General features: G+C 43.4%; 1 protein-coding gene across 4 annotated transcripts in view; it reads left to right on the top strand.

Moving 5' to 3' along the window:
- LOC111927625 (uncharacterized) overlaps window positions 1-22,270 on the top strand; it is a 122,887-nt gene that overhangs the window by 37,111 nt on the left and 63,506 nt on the right. Inside the window, exon 4 of one of the 4 annotated variants that reach the window (XM_086870119.1) lies at window positions 2,357-2,507. The exons of the other annotated variants lie outside the window; for them this stretch is intronic. Within the exon in view, the coding sequence (XP_086726245.1) occupies window positions 2,357-2,470 (114 nt within the window). The 3' untranslated portion in view covers window positions 2,471-2,507. Of the gene's footprint in view, window positions 1-2,356; window positions 2,508-22,270 lie in introns of those variants that run through there. 4 annotated transcript variants of the gene reach the window in all.

A 22,270-nucleotide genomic window follows, 5' to 3' on the forward strand; every position in this document is an offset into this window, starting at 1 on the left:
TCATATAGTCCAGAGGGCATGTGACAGCGTCAGTTTTCTCCTTGCTTTTCTGACTGTGTTGTATAGGTTAAGAAACTGAAATAAGCAGTAGAGATAGATGAGGGTTTTTTTCCTTCTCTTTGCTCCTACTTTACTACCACTAAGCATTGATTTCCCTTAGAATTCAGCAACTGCAAGATAACAGGGGCTGCTATTGCTTAGAATTCAGATGGTTATAGACTTGTTCAAAGCGCTATACAGAAGAGATGCTAGCAAGGAATGGAAAACAAGAGCTTGGTTTTTCTTCGCTTTTCCCTGGCATTGTTTAGCTCTGTATCTGTGAAACAGAACACCTTTCTTGGCTAGCATCTCTTGGCACTGGTGTCTGAGAGGTGACATGGGTGTGCTTTGTATGCTGCAGTCTCCCATGGGATACTGCCCATGAGTGAGAAGGAGGGAGGGAGGTGATAGTGTGAGTTTGGTAACAGCAGGAGCAGGGCAGTCAGGTGATAGTGCTGATTAACTATTAATGCTGGGTGTTTGTGCTCCAGTTTGTCACTACACATGGAGAGCAAGCAGCGTGTCCAGGGCATGTCTGAGTCTTGAAAACACAGCAGCCATTAACTGCTCAATAGGCAGAAGCTGGCTGAGCTTTTAAGGCCAAGCCTGTGACTAGAGTAAACACTAGGAAATGCTTCATTTGAGACAAGCTTTGGAGTGGTAGAATAGGCAGTCTGGCTGCCAACAACACTGCTATCCTTGGCATGGGCTTGGGTTTAGCTCTGATTTTCTGCCTTAGCTCTGAGTAACCTCTCCATTGTTGGCTCACAAGAGAACTGCATTGCTGGGCTCTGCTTGCACTTTCTTTCAGCCTGTTGATGTCAATGGCAGTTTTGGGCATTGGTCCACAGCTCATCTCTGAGGAGGCACTCAATAGAGGCATCTACTTCTCATGTAGATGGAGACTGAGTTAAACCAAAGCAGATTACCTTGTAAAACTCCCTGCCCATTTCCAGAGCTGTGAGCACAGATATGTTTCTTGTTAAGCTACAATTTGTTTTGAAGAAATGATGACCGATAAGGGAGAGACAAACCCTCCCTCTTTAAGCCAAAAAACTGCTTGAAAACCCTTTTTCTAAATTAAAGATTTCAAAAACATAGGTGTCCTGGGGGCCACAGGTAAATTGAAAATAAAATACAAATGAAGAAACTTAAGAGAAACCCTTTGAAACTTGCTGATTTTCCTCATTGCAAACAATCTTTTCTGGTTTCCTGACGGACTTCAACTGCTTACGCAAAGCAGTTTTCATAGAAATGAATTTGCAAACCTGAGCTTTGTCTGGAGAGTTAGGAACTTAACGTAAGTGAAGTCTGCGGTCATGTCTATATTAGGAAAAGCTGTATTTTTAATTAAAAAACATGCTTGTGCTTTAAAATCCTGGCTTATGCTTGTAAGCTGTAATTTCACCTTCACATGTTTGAATATGGAGAAAAAAAAGGTTGATCTGCTGTACAAAGGATAAAACTCTAAAATGCTTTGCAAGTTACTTTGCAGTCTTACTATAAGCATGCTCTTTTTGACAGCATAAATATAATAAAATATAAAATAAACATAAACAAAATAAAAATATTATCTACCTGTCGAGGCTTTAGAAACTCCCTATCTTGCCTGTGACTTCAGAGGCTCATCTAACAATCCTGTAGGCTCTGACATGGTTGTATGTGGGTATATTATGATTAAGAAACAAGGAACAGCATTTGCAAACTCATTTTCCAAATTTCAAATCTAGTGGATCTGTGTAATTCCTAGTATAGGTAGAAATATCTTTAAAATAAAGCTAGTGAGTTGTCTGATTTTTCTCACTTCTGTAAACCTATTCCTTGTTACATTTCAGGTGATTTGGTTTGCAGCTGGGAGAACCACCATAGGTCAGGAAATGCCCTGAGTTTGTTCTGTAAAGTTTGTTACTGCTACTGTTTTCTGTATGTGCTGGAAAGACAGGCAAACCTCATTCAAGAATTTAGTGTACCTGACTGGATGATAATACTGTATACTGATAATGCTTTAAAATGAATCTTAATATAAGTTGTAGTGCTTTGTTCAGAGCTCTGGTGGAAATAGCATAGCAAGTTCATGGCATGTTTAATTTCATTGTAGTACTGAGTTTGGAGTGCTATCCAATACCTCTTAATTTTCAACTTAAGATAATTTCTTGTAGTCCTCTGAAAAACATAACCAACGCCATTAGTTTCTAATTATTGTTAGTGGAATGAGTGCAATTATGAGCACTGCAAGTGGTACTCCTGGAAAATATTTTCTGAGCAGAAAGATTTATAGTACAACTATTTAAGAATTCTTGTCTCTTTTCTTTCACAGTACACCAGTGTTCTATTCAAGCCTGACTGCTACAAGAAGTGTGAAAGGCATTTTTGCTGCGTTAGTTTGTCCTGTTTGCATTTTGCAGACTTTTACTGTGGACAGTTGTGCTAAACAGCCTATGGACCCTCTCTTGAGCTGAGTGAAATGGTAAACCACAAGAAGCTGAAAAAAAGCCAGACTGATGTCTCACGATGCGGCTGCTGGTAGGGTTAGAGGTAGACAGCAGCTGTAACTACTGCTGAGATTGTATGACCTGCCTATGTTACTCAGTCCGTATATATGGAGCTGAGGCACTGGTTCATTTGCTTTCCAGAGACAAGCATCCAAATAATTCAAACATCCTCAAAACTATTCATATGAATGGCTGTAAATGCTTGGTTTTGTTATCAGCCTTTCTCTGCACAGAGGATTATAATGAACTTGGCATTGAGACATTCTGATCTCTTTTTAATGACTTAATCTGAACTTTTGCCCTTCTGCAGTGTGTTGAGTGAAGAAGCCCTCTTGGTTCTAGGGCATGACCGTTTCATAAGTGTGAGACTGGCCAAAATCCTGAGCTGAAAGAAGGAAACACTGACACGATTTGTGCATTAAAACTGATGCATGTGTTATGAACACTGGCATGTGTTATACAGGCTCTGATATGGATCTTGCAAGCTACTGTATTGATAGTTTATTTCCAGCTATTTGGAAAGTGGATCATGATGCAGATAATGGAGTGGCATGCTTGGGGGCAGAAATTCTCCAACAAATACTTCATGCACAGCTCTGAGGGTTGCTGTGCTCTGCTAACACCTGTTAGGAAGACAGTTACCTACTTCTGGCTCCAATGGTGCCTCACTGCCATCACATAGGGGAGTTTCAAAAATTTGGCAGGAGTAATCCTGTGCTGGTACCCATGGACAAGTAGAGATGCTGAAGCTCACTGAGCTCATTGGAGTGTCCAGGGAGAAACACTGATTGCTGAACTGGTTTTATTGTTTCCTGCACTGGTTCCCTGGACCAGCTTTACACCATCTCAAGCCATGTGGACCTGTGAGGATGTGAATGAAGGGATGAAAAATGGTATCAGAATCTGCAAGTGCTGATCAGCAGTGCTGAAGGGAACCGTATGCCTACTTAAGAGGAAGGACAGTGCACCAGGCAGGAGATACTGGCTCTTCTGAAGTATTTGCAAGCTGTTCACATGGGTACAGGCCTAGGCCAGCTCTTTCAAAGTTGGTAGGTCGAGCCCCATCACAAGTTCTGAGTTTCAACACTCAAGCACCACATAAGCAAGACCCTGTGTGCTGTGCACTGTTGTGCTGCAAGGCACATGTGGGCAGGCCCTGCTCCATGTGGGCATGGGAGAGCAATCTCCATGTGCAGTCACTAGTTATGTTCTGCATAAATGGATTAGCTCTCTGAAGTAAGAGGCCTTTATCCTGTTAGCTGGCTAGCTGCTTCAGCATGTTCTCTTGTCACTAATGTCTAAGCGAGGTTCACTGGGGAAGAGGAGCAGGGTGAGAAATAGGTGATTGGATGGGGAATGTGGGAACAGCTGGCTCACATCATCATTTTTCTCTGTGGTGATTAGTGTTGTACTAATCACATTTCTTGGATGTCTATTTGTAGGCAAAAATGGTATCTCAGGTTTGTTAATCATCATCTGGTCTCCAATTTCTAATGTAGTATTTTTTCATTTTCATGTGCTTATGCAAACACATGAGATTTCCCAAACAGGCATAGTTATGTGAAAGGAGAATATGCTCAAATATTTTGCAGGGCAGTGCAGACAGGATACATGTATGTGTGTTGGGAGAAGGAGAGGGACTCTGTTGCCATGTGTTCAGAGCCTGAGCAAGCCACATGGCTGAGGTTTTGCTTCTTTCAGACAGGCTTGTTTAGGCTTTCCAAAGCAGTTTATGTAGTCAATCTGCATTTGGGTTTTTCCAAGTTTCCCCACTGTCCATGAATCCAAGGTCTCATCTGAAGATGTGACCTTATGTGCTTGCTGCTTAAAGTTCCACTTGTGAATGCGGAACTAGCGGCACCAGATGAACTTAAGGCAAGGTTCCCACATGTAATGTTCTTTGCACTCAGCTGGAGATTGTGGGAGACAATTCATAGCCACCTTTTGAGGTTCCTGTTGTGAAGATCCAGGCCACTGACAAATCTTTTCTTCATTTAGTGCAATGAGTAGATCTCTTGTTGCCCTATTTTTGAGAAGCTCCACTAAGACCAATCCTCTCGCTAAAAATTTGATGAAAAGGTACATATTGCAGGTTCTCCTCAGAGAAACCCACTGATCTCCACTTGATATTTTCTGTAGTGGATTAGGTAGATCTTGTGTGGGTTTTATACCTTCTAAAAAGTTCCTTGTGCTAACTTTAGGGTAGGGTTTTGGACTGACAAACAATAATTTGAGTCCAAGAATTTTTACTTTTAAACATAAATACTTCATATGAACATCTAAACTGTTCTAGTTGTATCAAAACCATGAAGAAATTGGCTTTAAAATCTAGACTTGAAACCGTTTTGAACTGGTTGTTTTGGCCTGCTTTTTCCTTTTGCCATCCACACACACATCTATCCTTTCATATAGCAAACCTGTGTGAGTATGCAGTCTCCTCTGGGAATCTGGTGCTCCATGTGCTTGGCTGTTCACTTTGTGGCTGGTGTGCACGAGGCCCTGTGGCATGCATAGAGCATTTAGAATGTCTTGTAGTTTTTTCACTTACTCAAGGACAGTGTAAAAGCAGACGCTGTTATCCCTCTGTCCTCTGGGTTTGGAGCAGCCATCTGTGGATTCTCTTCCTCTTCATGTCCCTGTATTGTCACAGATGACAAGAGTTGATACCTTTCAGTGATTTTAGTATTTTTCTTCTTTCCCAGGATATACAGCTGTGTGATTTTCAGAGCTCTTTCTGTATCTCCCTGCTTAAAAGGCAACTGTGTTTACTCTACTGCCTGACTTGTGCTGATGTCTGAACCCCTTCTTGGGGCACTTGGGGACAGCATTTAAAGCATTTAAACAACAAAGGGTGGAAGAATCTGGGGCTGCTTGTTTCAAGCCCCTAGCACTGCCATCTCCCATGTGCAGAGGTGGTGAGGGAATGCCATAAAGCTTCAGGAGGCAATATGCCTTCTGCCCTAGCTCTGCCTGAAGCAGAAGTCTGTGGGGAGGGACAGCTTTGGAGTCATGTCCAAGCTAAGGCCTCAGTTAGAAGCAAGATAAACTATAGAGACATCAGATGATATGTTAGACTAGACTGGACATTCCCTGTGGACAGCTTTGGAGCCAAGGCCAGGAAGGAAGGGAGGAAACAGTCACGTTGGTGGCCCTGAATTAAAAGCTTTGTAAACTTTTACTCAGGAGCTGCTACTATGCCTGCCCACTGTGAAACTAGACCCCCCCCAGTCCCTTTGCACCCCTCCTCCTTTCACAGACTCTAGTGAGCAGGAGGGGCAAGCCCACTATTGAACTTTGGTAGCTTTGGCATGTGCAGATGAGTGATAGGGAATTAATTAATCCTGCTCTTTCTTTACATTTTTGTTGCTCCACAGGTGCTGGAGTTTTTGGTCAGGTCTATTTCCTGCACAAATGGAGTTTTGCATTTTTCCCAGGCCTCAGAGAAAACTCGGTGAGGGATTTGGGGTTGGCATGGAGTGAATAGATGAACCATCTGATGTACCCTGCAGAGCAGCAGACTCCGACTCTGCCAGACCAGCAGGGAAAGTGGCTACTGAGCCAGAGTTGCTGCATAGAGAGAGTGTTCCTTTCCTCCATCCCAAAATTCCAGTCAAAGGGCTAGTGGTAAAAGTGCCTGGTCAAATATGGCCCGTTTTATCTGTTCCTGAAAGGACGGGGCTTCTGTACAGGTCCAGAGTTTATCTGGAAACTGTATGCCACAAAGGAGACCAAGGAGAAGTAGAAAACCAGAGTCACCTACAGACAGGCCAACAGTTTGCTTAGACTACAACTGTGTGAGTAGGTAGCTGTGTTTATGTTAGCTGTAGCTCTACTGTGATATGCAGGGAAAACTTAAAAAAGCATCCTGTAATTTGAATAATTTAATCTGTTCTCTGGGCCTTGGGAATAGTGGGAATTCAGATGTTCTGCCAGGTGGCAGACCTTGTTGGCCAAAATTCAGCTCACTCTTTTCCATAGCAGGCATTGACTAGGCCCAGGAGACCGGTGCCACTCTGCAGCAATCACTTGCACATCGCTTTTCTGGACTGCGGTGTAACTGGGCTGTGCTTATTTACAGAGTTACTGGTGAGACTGACTTGCTGTTCTGCCAGTTTGTATTTGCTGTGGGCTTTCATCCATTTCTCTTCAGCAATGATAGCTGAGCCCTTCCCAGTAGTGCACAAAATGAGGTGATTAATGAAACCATATTGGAAAGCATTTTGGTGACCACAGGAATTATTTTGTTTTGGTTTTCATGGTCCATTGTTTGCTGAGTAGAAGTCCTTGCAGTACATCTTCTTTTGTAAGGCTTTGCCTTTTTTTGTAAGGCTTTGCTTTTTTTAAATTTGAATTTGTTCTCAATGATCACTTAATCATCAGCATTTCTTGTGCTGCCTTGTCCAGATGTACTAAGCTGTCAGTATTTGCACTATATGGAGGCTGTGGATTTTTGGCCCATGCTGGCAGAGGTGCTGCCTGGATAACTGGGACTCCCATCTTGGTAGAGATAGGAGCCCTTTATGACAATGTCAAGAGAACAAATGTGTTGATGTTTTGAAGGAACTTCAGATGGACTGAGGATAAATGTGGCAAAAAAAGCATGAATGACTAATTCAACTCAATATTAATTAGAAATAACTTTCAAAAGAGTTAAGAGGCTTTTCAGGATGTTCCACAGTATCACCACAGCTTGTTTGAATGCTGAGGTTTGTTTTCGTAGGAGGGGACTGTTGGCCAAGCCATTTGAGTTGGCCTGTGTTTTAAAATGCTGTGAGGCTGTTTTAACTTTTGATGGAGAAGTCTAGAGAGTGTGACTGATAATAATTGTAATTTAAAGCTATGGCTGAACTATAGCCTTCCTGTTGCTGTGCTGCTTCAGGGCTTGGGCAGGGAGCTTGTGTCTGTGCAAGGTACATGGATGCACTGGATAGTGGCTTTGCACCCCTGGGCCTAGACAGTGAGTGATCCCCTGGCACAGGGTGATGCAAATGCAGAGTGTACCCTCAGGTGCCTGCTAGGAAAGCTTGGCCCCCTGATTTGTCTGCCAATTTAAGTCACATGTGCCTGGGAGCCTGAGCCTGGATGGGGGTTAGTCTCAGCTGGAGTTGCTTTAGCTTAAAAGCAGTAAAGAGGAGCCTGTGACTTAGAGTTTTTTTCTGTAGACTTTTTGTACTTCAGGGCTAAGATGTGATGCCTATGTCCTAGCAGCACTTCTCATTGCCAGGGAATTAGAAAACCCAGTCCAAAATCAACCTACAAACTAGCTTTATGGCTTTTTGGGGTTTTTTTGTAGTTTTTTTTTTTGTTTGTTTGTTTGTTTTTTTTTCCCTTGTTATTATCCTAAACTCATTGGGATGGCAGACCTGGCTTTGGTCCTTGTAGAAAACTCATCATTGTATTGGTGAAAGGGCAGCAACTGTGGCTTTGCTCTCTCGTGCTCTGCCATGTGGGCATGTGTTCTCCTGAGTGGAGGATTTCTCTAAAGCAGAGGGCACTGAGCTGTGAGGTTTAAGCCTGAAAGTGCACGGAGCTGTTGGGTTGGGAAAACACTGAAAGCATCAGCCTTGCTACTGAACTGAATCTAGGGCTGTGCTGGGGTTTCACATCTGTACTGTGTAAGCACTGCCTTTGAGGGTATCCGATCCTTCTCCTTTAATTCACCCTATGCTCTAAAAAGGACCTTGCTGGGTTGCCCTGCTTCATCAGAAGCATGAGACTGCTGCTTGTTTGCCTGCATGTGCCTCCCAGCAGCTGTGGGCCTCCTGCCCCTGCGGCCATTGTGCTGTCATGGTGTCAACAGGGTAGGATGGAGGTGGGACCTTCCAGAAGCCTACACTCACAGGGTGCTGCTCAATGGCCACTTTGTGCAGCATCCTGACGTCATCTACCCACTGTGCTGCAGCTGCACCCCTGCCCTGCACCTTAACCCTCTGCTGCTCTCCCCACCCCAGCAGTGTTGGGGTAGAGGACAGGCTTGCAGCAGCAGCTGGCTGCTGGGGAAAGCTGTTCCTCTTGGCCCAAACCTGTCTCTGAGGGCTGTTAGGAAAGGAGGTGGGGCAGGCTCTTTGCTCTGAAATGCCTTCCCAGGGGAGGAGGGCCATAGGGCTGTGCTTCCCTATCTGCAATGAAGAGAGATGGGGACAACTGACTCGGTGATCAGAATCTGATTTTACTGTGAGCTACATGAGCTTATATACCATTCTAGAAAAGCTAGTAATTTTTTACTACAATGATTGAGTTAAACATCATACAAACACACATGCATATTTCAGCATTGGTTCAATCTTTTCCTTGTCACCAGTCTTGATTCAATCTTCTTGCAATCTTCAAAGCTGTGCTTGTTCCTGCCAAGACATCCTGGCAATCAGATCTCTTACACTAATCAAGTCCAAGGTACTTAATGATTTCACCATACTTCCCTGGCTGGCTCACTGTGTGTACTGGGATTGGCATCAGGCTGGAGCTCACATGTAGGCATTGGCGCTGCAGAAGGATCCATTTCACGTCTCTGTCTCAAGAAGTATCTTACTGGCACCCCTTCAGTCCTTTGCTTAATGGGCCATGCATCTGCCTCCCTGCCTTGCTGTGAGGCAATTTTCTCTCTGCACATTGCATCACTGGTCTTGGCTTTTCCCTTTCCATCAGCCCACTGCTGTGACTTTGAGTACAACTTCTCCTCACACTGTACTGTTTCTTCTTTCAGTTAATTTAAAAAAAAACAAAAAAAAAAACAAAACAAAAAAAGCAACACCATCAGTCTGTTTCTCTGTTTCTGTGCTTGACATTCAAGTTTGATCTGCCGCCTTGTTCCTGGAAGACTCTGGACAATATGGTTAACAGCATAGAAGTAAAGCTGGCTGATATGGTTAACAGCATAGAAGTAAAACAGGAGTTATGGAGCTGAGGAGGCTTTCTCTGAAAATTTGTACTGTTTAAACTCTTCTGTCAAGAGCCTTAAGATGTCCACAAGAAACAGAAATGTCCATACCTTTAAAATGCACTTGTCCTCTGGAGGGTCATGAGCAAAACTAAAGAAAGGCAGACCTCTGGCCTGATTGATGTTCTTTGGGAAGTCTGATATTTGAGTCAAATTAAAGCACAGTTACTGAATACAGATTTTTTTTTTCTTTTAAATTTTGAAATCTTTCATTAAGCAAGTGAAAATCCTTGCAACATTGCTAAATTATAACAAGCTGGTTGTATATCAGTATGTAGCATTTGATGAAGTGTGTCATTAAATGATGAATTATGTTGAGAAATTGAGAGTTCCTGTGCTCTCTTGCTTGAAATAGGCTGAACTAGTCTGAGAAAAGCCATAGTAGTTAAACTGCATCCAACTCTGGACAGCCCCTAAGTTTAAAACTGTGACCAGATAATAAAATTAAATAAATAAAAGCAATTAAAATGCTCCCCACTCCCTCACAACATTAATGGACAAAGGAGTTGCTTTTTCTTGCGGAGGTAGTGAAAATGAATCTATTCTAAAACCAGAAATGTGTATATGAAAAGAAAATGTAAGATGAAAAGTGTTTATTAATATCTATTAATGTAAAACATTTTGCACTGTATTCTGGTTTAAGAGTTTGTTCAAACTCTGAAACATCTGAAAATTAAGTTATGATGCCTGTCTTTTAATTGTGTGTTGACAGAGTTTTAAGTACTGAGTATTGAACTGTTGCGGCAGTATGATGTAAATTCATTCCTCTTGGAGATATCACTATTCCTAGAGTCATCTTGCATTAAGAATGCATGTATTTTGATTATTAATATATATTACAGTCATCTGGATGGTGCAGTTTATATAGAATTGTTCTATGGCGGCTTTTGTGCATAAGCAAATGCAGGCATTTTCTCCTGGGTTAGTTCAGAACTGCTCAAGTCAGTGTTGGAGGAGTTGCAGCACTGCTGCTTAAGCAGTTGGAGATACTTCCTGAAGCAAGGCTGGACTGGGGAGATGTGCCCCAAGAGAAACAGGGCTGGTGGCTCAACTCTGCTCTAATAGGGGTATTTTGATGTGGCGGTGATGTGCAACAAAGCTATATGTGTGGCAGATCAGGAGTTCATTACCACATTTCATTTGATGAATATGTGACACTGTTATTTCCAGTCCCTGCAACCTTCTTTTGAATCCAGGCTCAGGACTCTGGGTTATGAGCAGGAGGTGAGATTGGTGGGCAGGTTCTTGGGCTGAACTGATTCTGCTGTTTTCTGAAAGGTTAACCCTAAAGTGTTTCAATTTAGCTTCACTTTTAGAGCGAGGCATAACTCGTGTCCTCAAAAAGGTTTTAACATTTCCTTAGTCATGTAATTTCCTCCTTTTAGTAGAAATCACAGTAGATAGCAAAATAAACCTCCCTTCATGCAAATAATAATGCTTCCAAGGCGTATTTTTCATCACTGATGCCAGCAGTTATGTCAGAGACCAGCAGGAAAGACTTTTTAGTTGAAATAGAGACACTGCCTCTTTTTCTTCCATTTAATTTTCTGCAAGTGGAAGAAAGTTTTGGAAACCATACCTTATGGTTTTATTCTCAGCTCTGCTACTAATACCCTTCATGACCTTTGACAAATCTCTGCTCTGCTCATTGTCATAACTCCCAGAAAATAGCTTGAGGAAATAAAACTACACTTTCACATTGGTGTCATAGTTAGGAATGATCCCAGGACTACTACACTGAATATGTCACCTTTCCTATAGGCCATTTCCCCTGCTTTAGGCTACTGCAAGTCATGTAGACAAATAAATGTTATTTCAGCTCTGCCTTGTATCTGTGTAAATAGGAGTTAATGAGTTGCTGCATCTCGTGGTTTGCTTGTGACGTGGATGTCTCCAGAGGGAGGATGAGGAGAGGGTCCTGTGGAAAGTCCCTGGCTGTTGCTAGGCAGCACTGCATTTTAGCTTCCCTGTCTGAAAGTCTGCACTCAGATTCGGTGAGAAAAGGGAAGACTGAGGGATGGACAACCATTCAAAGATGGCTTAACTTACTTTTTGTGAAGCATGGCTCTGCTGTGCTGGGTGTAGAAACCATGTGGCTGCAAGTGAGGTGGAAGCAATTTGATTTTAGAGAATAACATTTGATAACTTGGCTTCTATGTATTTATTCTCAGCTGCAGGATCCTGTGGCTGGCCTGCTCTCTCTCTCCCCCTCTCCCTGTTTCAGATCTCACTACGATGTGGGATCTGGAAGCTGTAGGAGCACAGCACAAGTGGTCTTGCTCCACTTGCAGTCTAAGTAGAAAAAAGAGAACCTAGTAGTTCCATGGAGCTTTGTATGCTGAGGTTTATCCTGCAGTTTAACAGCCTGTGGATGAGGGATGTCATGTTTTCATTTTTCTACTAAGTCCATTAAGAGGAACGCCAGGAACAAGAGGAAACACAAGAGGAACAAAAATTGTTATGTAGGGCGTCTTGCTCTTGCTGAACAATGAAACCTTTACAAACTGTAGCAGCAGTGTAACTAGTGGTAAGATTCTCATATAATTAAAACTTATCACAACAGCATTACTAAAAGAACACTTCTCTTTTCTTCCAGAAGAGTAGGACTTGGGATACAGTTCAGCATTTGAATTCCTCTTGGAAGAGTCTGGCTGGTTGTCTGTCTATTTATGGCCTCGTTCAATCTTTTCGTTAACTCTTTAGTGTCACCTTGTAATTTCTGTCTCTGTTGGTCCTTCTTATATGTTTTAATATAAGGCCAGGATGGGTAAATATCTTGCTGCCTTTGCTAATTTAAGTTGGGAAATAATGTCTTTTGTTGCACCCTGATTACGTCATTGGGGGACCTGTGGATGCGACCATACTAGGCATTTCATCCCACTGGACTGTCCTGGAAGGTGTTGTACTTGCTCCTTGGCCGACAGAGGTCTGTTTTTCCTCTTTCAGCAGAAGATTCAGTGGTGGTGTTGAGGCAATGTAGAATTTTCTGTCACAGCCTCACTTCATCCTGGGCATTCAGCCCAGCTACAACTATAAAGTACCACTATAAAGCTCAGCCTTACAGTAGCCGGGGGAAGCTGAGGGTCTCACCCAAAGTCAAAAAGCTTGTAGTCATATGGGATGCAGTAGGGTATGTTCTGCTCTAATGGCATTCTTCCGCTGAAGGATGGGGCTCCAGAACACGGGTTTTCACACAAATGATTCTCACTTTCCTTGCTCAACCCAACTTTGTCTCACACATTTTATCCCACCAGTGGGCTTGTGGCTTGAGCTATCTAGCCTACCCTTTCTCATCCCAACATTTCACAGCAGCCGGAAGAAAAACTTAAGGAGAGACCAGAACTTTGCAAGACTTCACAGCTCCTCACTTTGCCTTTCCTTGCACCCTAGGTTTTGTCAGCGCTACCAAGGTCTCCTTCCTTCTCTCTTTTTCACTGTGTGGTTATGAGTGCCTTAAGAAAGGAAGTGACCTCAGAGTAAATACCATCCTTACCATAGTTGCCTTGCAGCCTAGCTGGGAGCTACGTTCTGTGATATTTCATACAAATTCCCAGGATTACTTGTTTAGTTGGACAGCTGTGGGCTGCGCTAGTTCAGTTCAGCAGTTCCCTTTGTCTCCTGCTTGGTTTGTGCAAAGACCTGTTGGGTTCTTTTGGATTAGAAACCTTGGAGCTGCGCTGCCAGGTCAGACCTGGGAACAGAGCAGTCAGGCATGGCTACTGTTGAGTCTTTTGAATAATGGAGGCAGCAATAGGATTTACCTGCTAAAGGATCAACAGAAAAAGCTGAGAGTCCTTGCAGCACCTCCCTTCTTCCCCATGCATGCTTGGATAGTGAAATACACTGTCCTTGAGCCTCAGACTATTCATGTGAAAGCTTCAAAGTCGGACGTGGGTGTGCAAAGTTCTGGATTTCAGATCAAAGAGGCTGATGTGCATGGAAATGCTGGGTGGATCTCTAAGTCCCTCTCCAAGTTTTGGGCAATAATGTGTATTGGGACTGCAAAGACATCCTTATGGGATGTAGAGTGACAGAGGGTGGAGGAGGAATGGGACTTTTTCCTGCCTCCCAGCAGTACTTTCTACTGGAAAAATAATAAATACTTACTTTGACTAAATTTTGGGGGTGGTGCTTTTTTTTTCTGAATTTTTTTTGAGGTTGTTTGTATGTTTTGGATTTTTTAAGCTTTTTGAGTTTCCACGCCTCCCCCGTACTGTGTTGCTTTTGTCTTGCTTTGTGCTGGAGAAAGCAGAAGGATAACAAACAAAAAGAGAGAAAATAGAAAAGTCTCACTCTTTACCACTCATATTGGTAAAATGGTGGGATGTCTTTCTACAACCTTTAAGACCTTCATCTGAAAAATACTTCAGTTGCTTTGTAAAAGCATGTGAGTGTGGGGAGTGCTCTCCTAACACTTCACACAGCTTTCCAACTGGAAAAGTGTTAAAAACAGAAGTTAGGAAAATCTTTTATTTCCTTCAAAAGCTGATGAAGATTCTTCCTGACATGCCTCCCTCACCAGGTTTTCAGTATGAAAAAGGTAGTTGAAATATTTTTTTAAATGAAAGAACTGTTCTCTTGAAGCCTTGCTTTTCCAAGGGAGTTGTTTTGTGACAACTTTTTTAGGGGAAAGAATGATACTGCCAGCTTTCAAAACACTGCCTCCAAACCGGGGTAGAACTTCAGTTCACCTGTTTATTTCAGTAATTTCCCAGAATAATTTCTGGTTCAGGTATATCCTGTTTGCTAAGTTGTGTGGTTCATGTTATGACAACTGTAATGACTCTTGCAATATATGGTAAAGAGATTTAGAGCTGCAGGCAGGCGCTTTTACCTTGGTTTTTTTTTTTTTTAATTCTAAATAAATAAGCATAATGAAAATATATGTTAAATAATGGGAGCATCCACATTTACATGAAATAGACCATTTTTTCCTTTGTAAAGGAAGATAAATTCACCTGCTTCAGGGCAAAGTCTAACCACTAATTGACAGAAATTAAGAAGAAACTTCCTTTCAGGCAATTGTTCTATCTCTTTCCTTGTGAAATTTCTTGTGTGTTCTTTCAAAACCTGGGGTATCAGCCACTGCCAGAGGACTCTGTGCAGGCTGTGTGAGACAGTCTCAGATTAGGTTGATTACTTGCCAGCCACCTTTGGTAATTCTTATCTTTCCATCCATCTTCCTTGACCATCCATCCATCTTGTTTTAATGAAATGTTGATTACAAGGGACTCCTTACAATATCCCTCTTTCTGTTTGTTCATGATATTTCTACTAATCCCTGGATTCTACTTCTCTTTAAGAAGATGCTGCTCAAGAATAATTGTGGAGCAAAGACTAGAGTAATTAAAATTCGTGTAAGTTGCCCTTTTTTGGTGCAGTTCCTTCATCTTTCCACATATACATAATGTGGTGATTCTTACTGAACATCTGTGTCCAGAAGATGATTTCTGGAGATTTTCTGTGGCTTGATCAGCTGCATAACAAAAGTTGCTAGTGTGGAGTATAGAATGTAGTTGCAGTTCAGGCTAGGTGCTGACAAGGGTAATAATACATTGTCTTTTCCATTTTGGAGTCTGTGGTTTCAAAGCTTCCTTGGTGTGAAAGGCTACATCCCATGTTATGAACTCATCATACAGCATAGCTGTCTCGTAGAGTGTCATTTGGATCCTTCTTGACCAAGTGGTGTTTGGTAGGGGTGAGAGGTCTGGTAGGTAGCTGGGGGAAAGGGACTGTACCTGCATGATGCACTGGTGTTTGCAGAACCAGATGGGATTTGGAACAAATAAAAGCTACGTTGCTTAGATAACTTTTTAACTGGGATGAAGCTGCAGTGTCCATGTCCCGAGCCTCTCCATGCTTGACAGCCTGCATCCCTATCAGGTGTGCTCAAGTCTCGTCTTTGTGAATTTTGTTGTCTACACCTCTTAGAGTTTTGTCTTAGCAGCACATTCTTGGACTCATCAGCCAGCCCCTGCTTCCTTTGTAGGTACTTTGTCTTTCTTTTGGTCTGTGGTGCTGTGGGAGATGTATCCTGGGCTGAATCAAAGAGAAATGTGACAAGTAGGTTGAGGGAGGTGATTCTCTCCTTCTACTCTTGTCTGATGAGACCTCACCTGGAGTGCTGCATCCAGCTCTAGAGTCCCTGATAGAAGAAAGACATGTAACTGTTGGAGCAAGTTCGGAGGAGGGCTATGAAGTTGGGAAGAGGACTGGAGCACCTTCCTTTTGAAGACAGGCTGAGAAAGCAGGGGCTGCCCATGCCTGGAGAAGATAAGGCTCCTTTGGAGACCTCATATCATCTTCTAGTACCTAAAGGGAGCTATGAGGGAGCTGAAGAGGGACTTTTCACAGGGGTGTGTAGTGATAGAACAAGGGGGAATGGCTTTAAAAGGTGAAGGACAGTAGATTTAGATTAGATTTTGTGATGGAATTCTTTACAGTGAGGATGATGGAAGCACTGGAACAGGTTGCCCAGAGAAGTTGTGGCTGCCCCATCCCTGGAAGAAGAATTTGTGGCCAGGTTGGATGGTGTTCTGAGCAACTTTGTCTAGTAGAAGGTGTCCTTGTCATCACAGGGGCATTCAGACTAGATGATCCTGAAGGTCCCTTCCAACCCAAAACATTCTAAGATTCTTTTTGTTTGTGACCTTGCATGTTGTCACCAAAGCAGATGTACCTCAGTCCACATGATCCTCCATGTTTGTGATACACAGGCAAAAACAGATTAGGGGGTAGAAAACAAGTATCCTTCATGATGAAGCTGCTATTTTCACTGCAGTGTTTATTATAGCCTTGCAAGAGGGATGAATGACAGACCAGGATCCTTTCAAGGTTTTTACCTTGCCTAGCAGGCAGTAGTAACAATGCCTTTGTGTACCCAGAAGTGCTGCAGTTGATAAGCATGCAGTTGATAAGGACATTGGATGTCCTGGCCCATCACTGCTCTGGAAATGAATTTGGTATCTGAGAGGAGGAGCAGGTAGAGCTGGCTAGAGCCTTGTGCAGAGCTGGGGGTGGTATTTTTCTGACATCTCAAATGCATTCTTGTCAGGACTCTTCAGTCCTGTCTTCCAGCAGCCCCTCAGTGACCTGTACTTCTGATTGCACAATTAATCTTGATCTCTTACATGCTTTCATGTGCTTCTGCCTGGAATGTTCTCAATATAGTTGTGTCCTCCTGTGCCCCACAAACTCTCCCCAGACTGTGCCTGTCCTTCAGACCTGCCAGCTGTCTACTCCTGCTGCAATGTTTCAGCACATCTTATTTATCACCTTCCTTTTTGCCTGCCCCGTGTGCTTTCACTGTTTTTTTTCTGGATGTCTGTCCCTGGACACCAGCTGTTTCCAGTGGTGCTTGGTGATGATTCTCTAGTCCCTTGGGTTTCAGTGATGCTTTAGTGAGGTGGTTTCCTTACACCTTAAGCCCATTATTGTGCCTTACTATTGCGTCCCTAGAGAATCTGCAAGGAGAATTACCCCTTTGCTCCTTAAGCCCATATCAGCTTGCAGTAAAATTAACAGCAGAAACTGAGAGTGTACTTTTCTGACAGATGGCACAAAATCCACTCCTCTCTGGCCAGTCTTGCCAAGCTGCCTCTCCACCTGAGGTACTTGTGGCTTCATGATAATAGCATGTTGCCACCTCTTGCTGGTCTGTTGTGGTGGCAGAGCTGTTAAGTAAAGGTGCATTTTTGCCTCCAATTTTCAAGTGATTTTGATTGCCCACTTTTGTGTACCCAGCTGAGAAAGGAAGCAGCAGGTCCTTGGCAGAACTTTTTGCTAAGTGCCTCAGCTCTGCAAACAGCTGAGAGAGGTCAATACTTCAGAAAGACAGTGCCATGCTCTCATCATATAAAGGGAAAGCTCAGTCCAGCCAGCAGGACATGCTTGGCAAAGTATTCCTTCTCATTGTTGCCCAGCAGCAGAACAAGAGGTAATGGGCACAAGTCAAAATATAAGATATTCAGGTTGCCCAGAGAAATTGTGGAATCTTTGTCCATGATGACAGTCCCGGTGTGCCAGGATGCAGTCCTGGGCAACAGGCTTCTGCTGACCCTGATCAGAGGAGGGGGTTTAAACTCAGCCGTCTCTAGAGCTGCCTGCCAACCTCAACCCCCTTTCTGTGATTTCTGGGTGTTGTCCGACATTCAGTAATGGAGTCAGGGCACACTAGGGACCTAAGTTCTATTTGAAGGGCTATTCTGAGGCCCTACTGAATGTGGGCTTTTGCAAAGAGTGATAGCAGGAGGCAAAGTGAGAGGCTTGGCTCTGTTGCTGAGTGTCTGGTGGTACAGATTCATTGTTGGAACCTGTCTGTTGTGGTGAGGTTAGAAGAAATGAAGACCGATCTCATAGTGATGGGTTGACAAGCTATTACAGGAGGAACCAGGCAGCTGTCTGTCTGAGCAGGAAACATCATCATGTTAACCACTTTGCTTGTGTCACTGTATCACTGATGCACAAATGTTTCAGCTCTTTCTGACCTGAGATTGTCACAGATATCCAGACAGTGTACAGCTGGATGGAGATGCAGTGAGTGAACTATCTGAGGAGCAGGCAGGATATATACTGGCTTGTGCCAGGGATTTGAAGCAAGGATCCTTGCTTTCTCCCTTCAGTTTCCTTGCTCCTGAATAACTTGTAGGAGAAAGGAAGGTGCTTATTCCATCTTGTGTGAGGACAGTGACCTTCTAATATCATCAGTGAAGCATTTTCATCCTGTTCTTATTGAGATCAGCGTCTCATGTGGTTGTGACATGATGCCTGCTTTTTAGAAACCCCTCCTCCTGGCTGATCCTTTGGTTGCCTTGACATCTTGGGGCTTTGCTGTCATGTCAGGGTGCAAAGTGTTGTTTTCTCATGCTTCCTCTGTCTTCTGCTGGAAGAGTCTCCCATGGGAAGATGAGATGGAGGGGCAGTGTCTTTGTCCTCTAACATGGAAACACAGCTACAGCCTTTGGAATGTTTGTGGTCCTTGGGAGTCTTTCTTAAGCAGGTGACCTGGGTTGGATTTTGCTGCTGTTTTAAAACTAAGGTGTCACCTTGCTGTTGCTTCCTGTACTGAAGTTTCTCAAGGCCCAGCTCTGGTGGGGATCAGCTACAGCCTTTCCACTCACTCAGCAGTTCTTAAGTGGCATGATGGCATAGTGATGTGACTAGTCTAAGAACTCAGACAGATTATGGAAGAGATTTATAACCTTGTCTAACATGCAGTAGCTCAGTTAGAAATGTTTTCAAGAACAGCAGCCGTGAAAAGTGGCAGCCTACAGTGAAGAGCAAATAATATTAAAAAGAAAAAAAATCTTGCTTCTGTTCCTACCTAGTAAAGGATAATGGAACAGAAGAATTGTCCCCTGGTGATGATTCTCCTGCAGGCGAGCAGAGATAAATTAGAGGTGATAGCATGTGTCTTGGTTTGAAAGACAGGTGTCTGCTAGGGAAGGCAGGACCCTCCCTTGGTATGAAAAAATGTAAACCTCCTCCCTCCAAATTATTATAATTTTTTAATTAAGTGGCTCTCAGGCGAAGATATGGGGATAGGAATAACAGTTCTTTACTAGTATGTGTAATAAAGCAAGCAAACAACAAGCATAGCATTAACAGAAGCAGGAAGCCAGTGATCACCGTCTCTCAGCTGCAGGCACTTTCCCCTCCGTGCAGTTCCGGGCACAGCCAGCAGGGGCACTGGTGCTCCCAAGGGACCGGGCAGGTGCGGTGATTTCCCTGCGCTTGCAGGGGCCGCTGGGGCGCGGGCACGGGAAGGAGAAAGGATGGGAGAGAGGCTTTGCTGCACAAACCCCCCCGGGGCAGTCGATCCCGGGGTTCCAGCAGGACTTACGGAAACAGCAAGCTGGGCCGGCAGGAATGAGCAAAAATCCCAGGGCTATAGACAAGATGTATCAGAAGCTCCTGAGCTGTGGTTGGAACAGCGGGAGGTCTCGGCAGGCAGGAGGTGCGGGGCTACAGTGCAGAAAAAGCTCGGAGCAGTGCTGAAGAGCAAGGGGGACGGGATAGAGGCAGACAGGCTCCCAGCAGGGCACAGAGGGGCGAGACAGTACAGGACTGGGCTCCAGCGGTGACAGTGAATCCTCCTCGCAGTAAGCAACAGCCTGCCTGTCCTCTGAAACGCAGAGCGAGAGCCCTAGCAGCTCCCCAACTTCCATCTTTTTTCCTGTCCGAGTCTCCAGGTATCCCCTCCCCTCTACCCTGAGTCTAGACACTCTTTTGGTTTTCTTAAGTACCCAATAGTTAGTTTTGTAGCAACATGGGAGGGTGGGATTCCATTAGTACAAAAGAAGGAAACTCAACACCCAACAGCATGGACGTGAACTATGGATTTGTACGTAATAGGTAAACGTAGCAAAGCACATGCCACTGCAAGGTCAGGGACAGGTGTTGGCCTATGTGGTGTTGTACATGAGCTGGGCAGAGTGAGTGTGCAGACCTGGTCCCTGGTCCCTCGAAGTGTCAGCCAGTGTTATGTCTGTAACTGGAAGCAAGGCACTGGAAGTGGGACAGGGGCACACGCATGTTGCGGGTATTTTAGCGTCCAGAGTGTGTTTGCATGGTGAGTTGTGTTTTGCAATTGTGAGGAAAATCAATCCACAAACACCAGAGGTTTATGTCCAAAAAGAAGACAGAGGAGTCCTTTTTTCTTTATTCGAATAAAGGGAGAGGCCCTGGGGCATTTCCCTGGGGTCTCTCAAATTTTTGGAGGGCGCAGCCTCCTTTTTATCCTAATTCCCGGCCGTATGTCCCTTCTCTCTTTCCCCATAGGCTGAGGTACTTGAGAGGTACAGGCTTCCCGGAATGCCTGATACCTAAGATTCCCCTCTAATGTATAACCCCACTTCTTAATTCTTATGGAATTAATGTTTTTTCCCTATTGTTTCTTTCATCTTTCAATATCCAATTTTCATTTATCAGCAGACCTACAGTTTGTTTGTAAAGGCAAATGTCTTTTTTTCCATTCATCAATCAGTGGAATCCTTCCTGTTGTTTCTTTTATTTCTCAGTGCTAGTTTTATCTACCAGCAGACCCACAACTTGTTTGGAAAGATGAATCCATCATTCCTCTCAATCCCTCCTCTTTTAATTTTTTAATAATTGTCTTTACAAACTTTAGTTATCATTGACTTAATTTCCTGTTCCTGGGTCTTTTTGTTTTGAAATTATTTGCAGTGACATCAGTTTCTGTCCTTCTGTAGCCATCTCTGGGTCAGTAGGCATGGCTACTACCTGCATCCCTTTGATCACGTGTTGAATGAGTTGTACTAAGCAAGGGATCATGCATGGTAAAAACACCAGAGTTGCTACAACACAGAAGAGGAAAAAAAGCATTTGTTTAATCCATAGTCCACCAGGTAACCACGAAAACATGTCCCATTTCCATCCTTTCCATATTTGGACCGGTACATGAGCTAACTTTCTTATTCCTTTTGTTATTTGTTTCACCACCTTCCCCTTGTCATCTATTAGCAAACAGCAGTTTGAGTCATTTTTTGCCACACACTCCCCTTTCTTTTGCTAATAAATAGTCTAATACCATCTGATGTTGAAATATTGCATTTCTCATCTCAATAGATTGGTCAGCAAGAAAGTCAAGAGCTGTAGCTGTCTGGTTAATTATTATTTCAAAGACAGCTTGTAACCTAATTATCTGATTTAAATGATAAATCAGTTCTCTGGTACTTGATATTAATTAATTTGAATTCCAAGTGGCTGGTCCATAGTGTTGTATGATTTATTCAGGTACCCATTTGTCTTTACCCCACTTTTGGGTGCTCTCTCCAGCCAGGGATGCATCAACTGACTGCTTTTCTCTAATTAGATCATCGTATACTTTGATTCCTAACTGATTTCCCTGAACTTGTAGCAGAAAGAACAGTGGTCTAATATACCTCACATAACATATCTCTGACCAGTTTGGGGGTAACCGGCAGTACACGTATTGTCCACAAATCCAGTAATGCCCCTTTAAAGCCCAGGTCTCATTGGCAAAGGGACCTTTCCAATTCTCATCATCAATGGGTGGTTCAAAATACAGTTCACTTCCTGGGCCCAGTAGTCCCCTAGCAATAGTTGCTTCACCATAAGAATCACAGTATTTCTATTTCCCAGCTCCTACATGACGTTTCTACCTGCAGTTACATTCCACATCTATTTTGTTAGATCTGGACCAGAACCTGTTAAAAAGGGTTTGAGTTCCATTCCGGTGTTGCCACTTCCACTGATAGTCACAGACAACGTGTGTCCTACTTGTGGATTTATCTTGGGGGCAGCTTAAAAATAAGGGGTCAAAAAACACTTATCCTTCCCCACTGCTTTACAGCCTTCAAAATCCTTTTGATAATTATGGAAGGAACACCTTTCCCAGCTACCATTAGTGAGCTTAACATGCATTTGATTCTATCTGCTATGATATCTGGAACAATCATAAGGAGTGCAGCTGGGTGTCCAACAATCTAAACCCACAGATAAAGTCCAGTCACAAACCCTTTTTCCCACATATATGCTACTTGTTCTATTTAGACAATATACGCCTCTTTCAGAAGAATGAAGTTGCCATGGACTTCCTTCTTTGTCCCAAAATCCTGTTCCATTATGGACCTCACTCAGGGTGCTAACCCACCATTTAGGCTCAGCTGGGCTGGCCACCCATGGCCAGTTTTCAGATCCCTCTGGCTCTCCACAGACCCAACAATTGCTAAGGTTAAAGGTTTTTGCTGCTTCTTCTCTTAAGGTTAAAAAATTACTTTTCCACTTTTAGCTTTAACCTAACTGACAATATAAAGATAAG

Source organism: Cyanistes caeruleus, chromosome 2 (genome assembly GCF_971803275.1).
Source record: "Cyanistes caeruleus chromosome 2, bCyaCae1.hap1.1, whole genome shotgun sequence".
NCBI lineage: Eukaryota > Metazoa > Chordata > Aves > Passeriformes > Paridae > Cyanistes > Cyanistes caeruleus.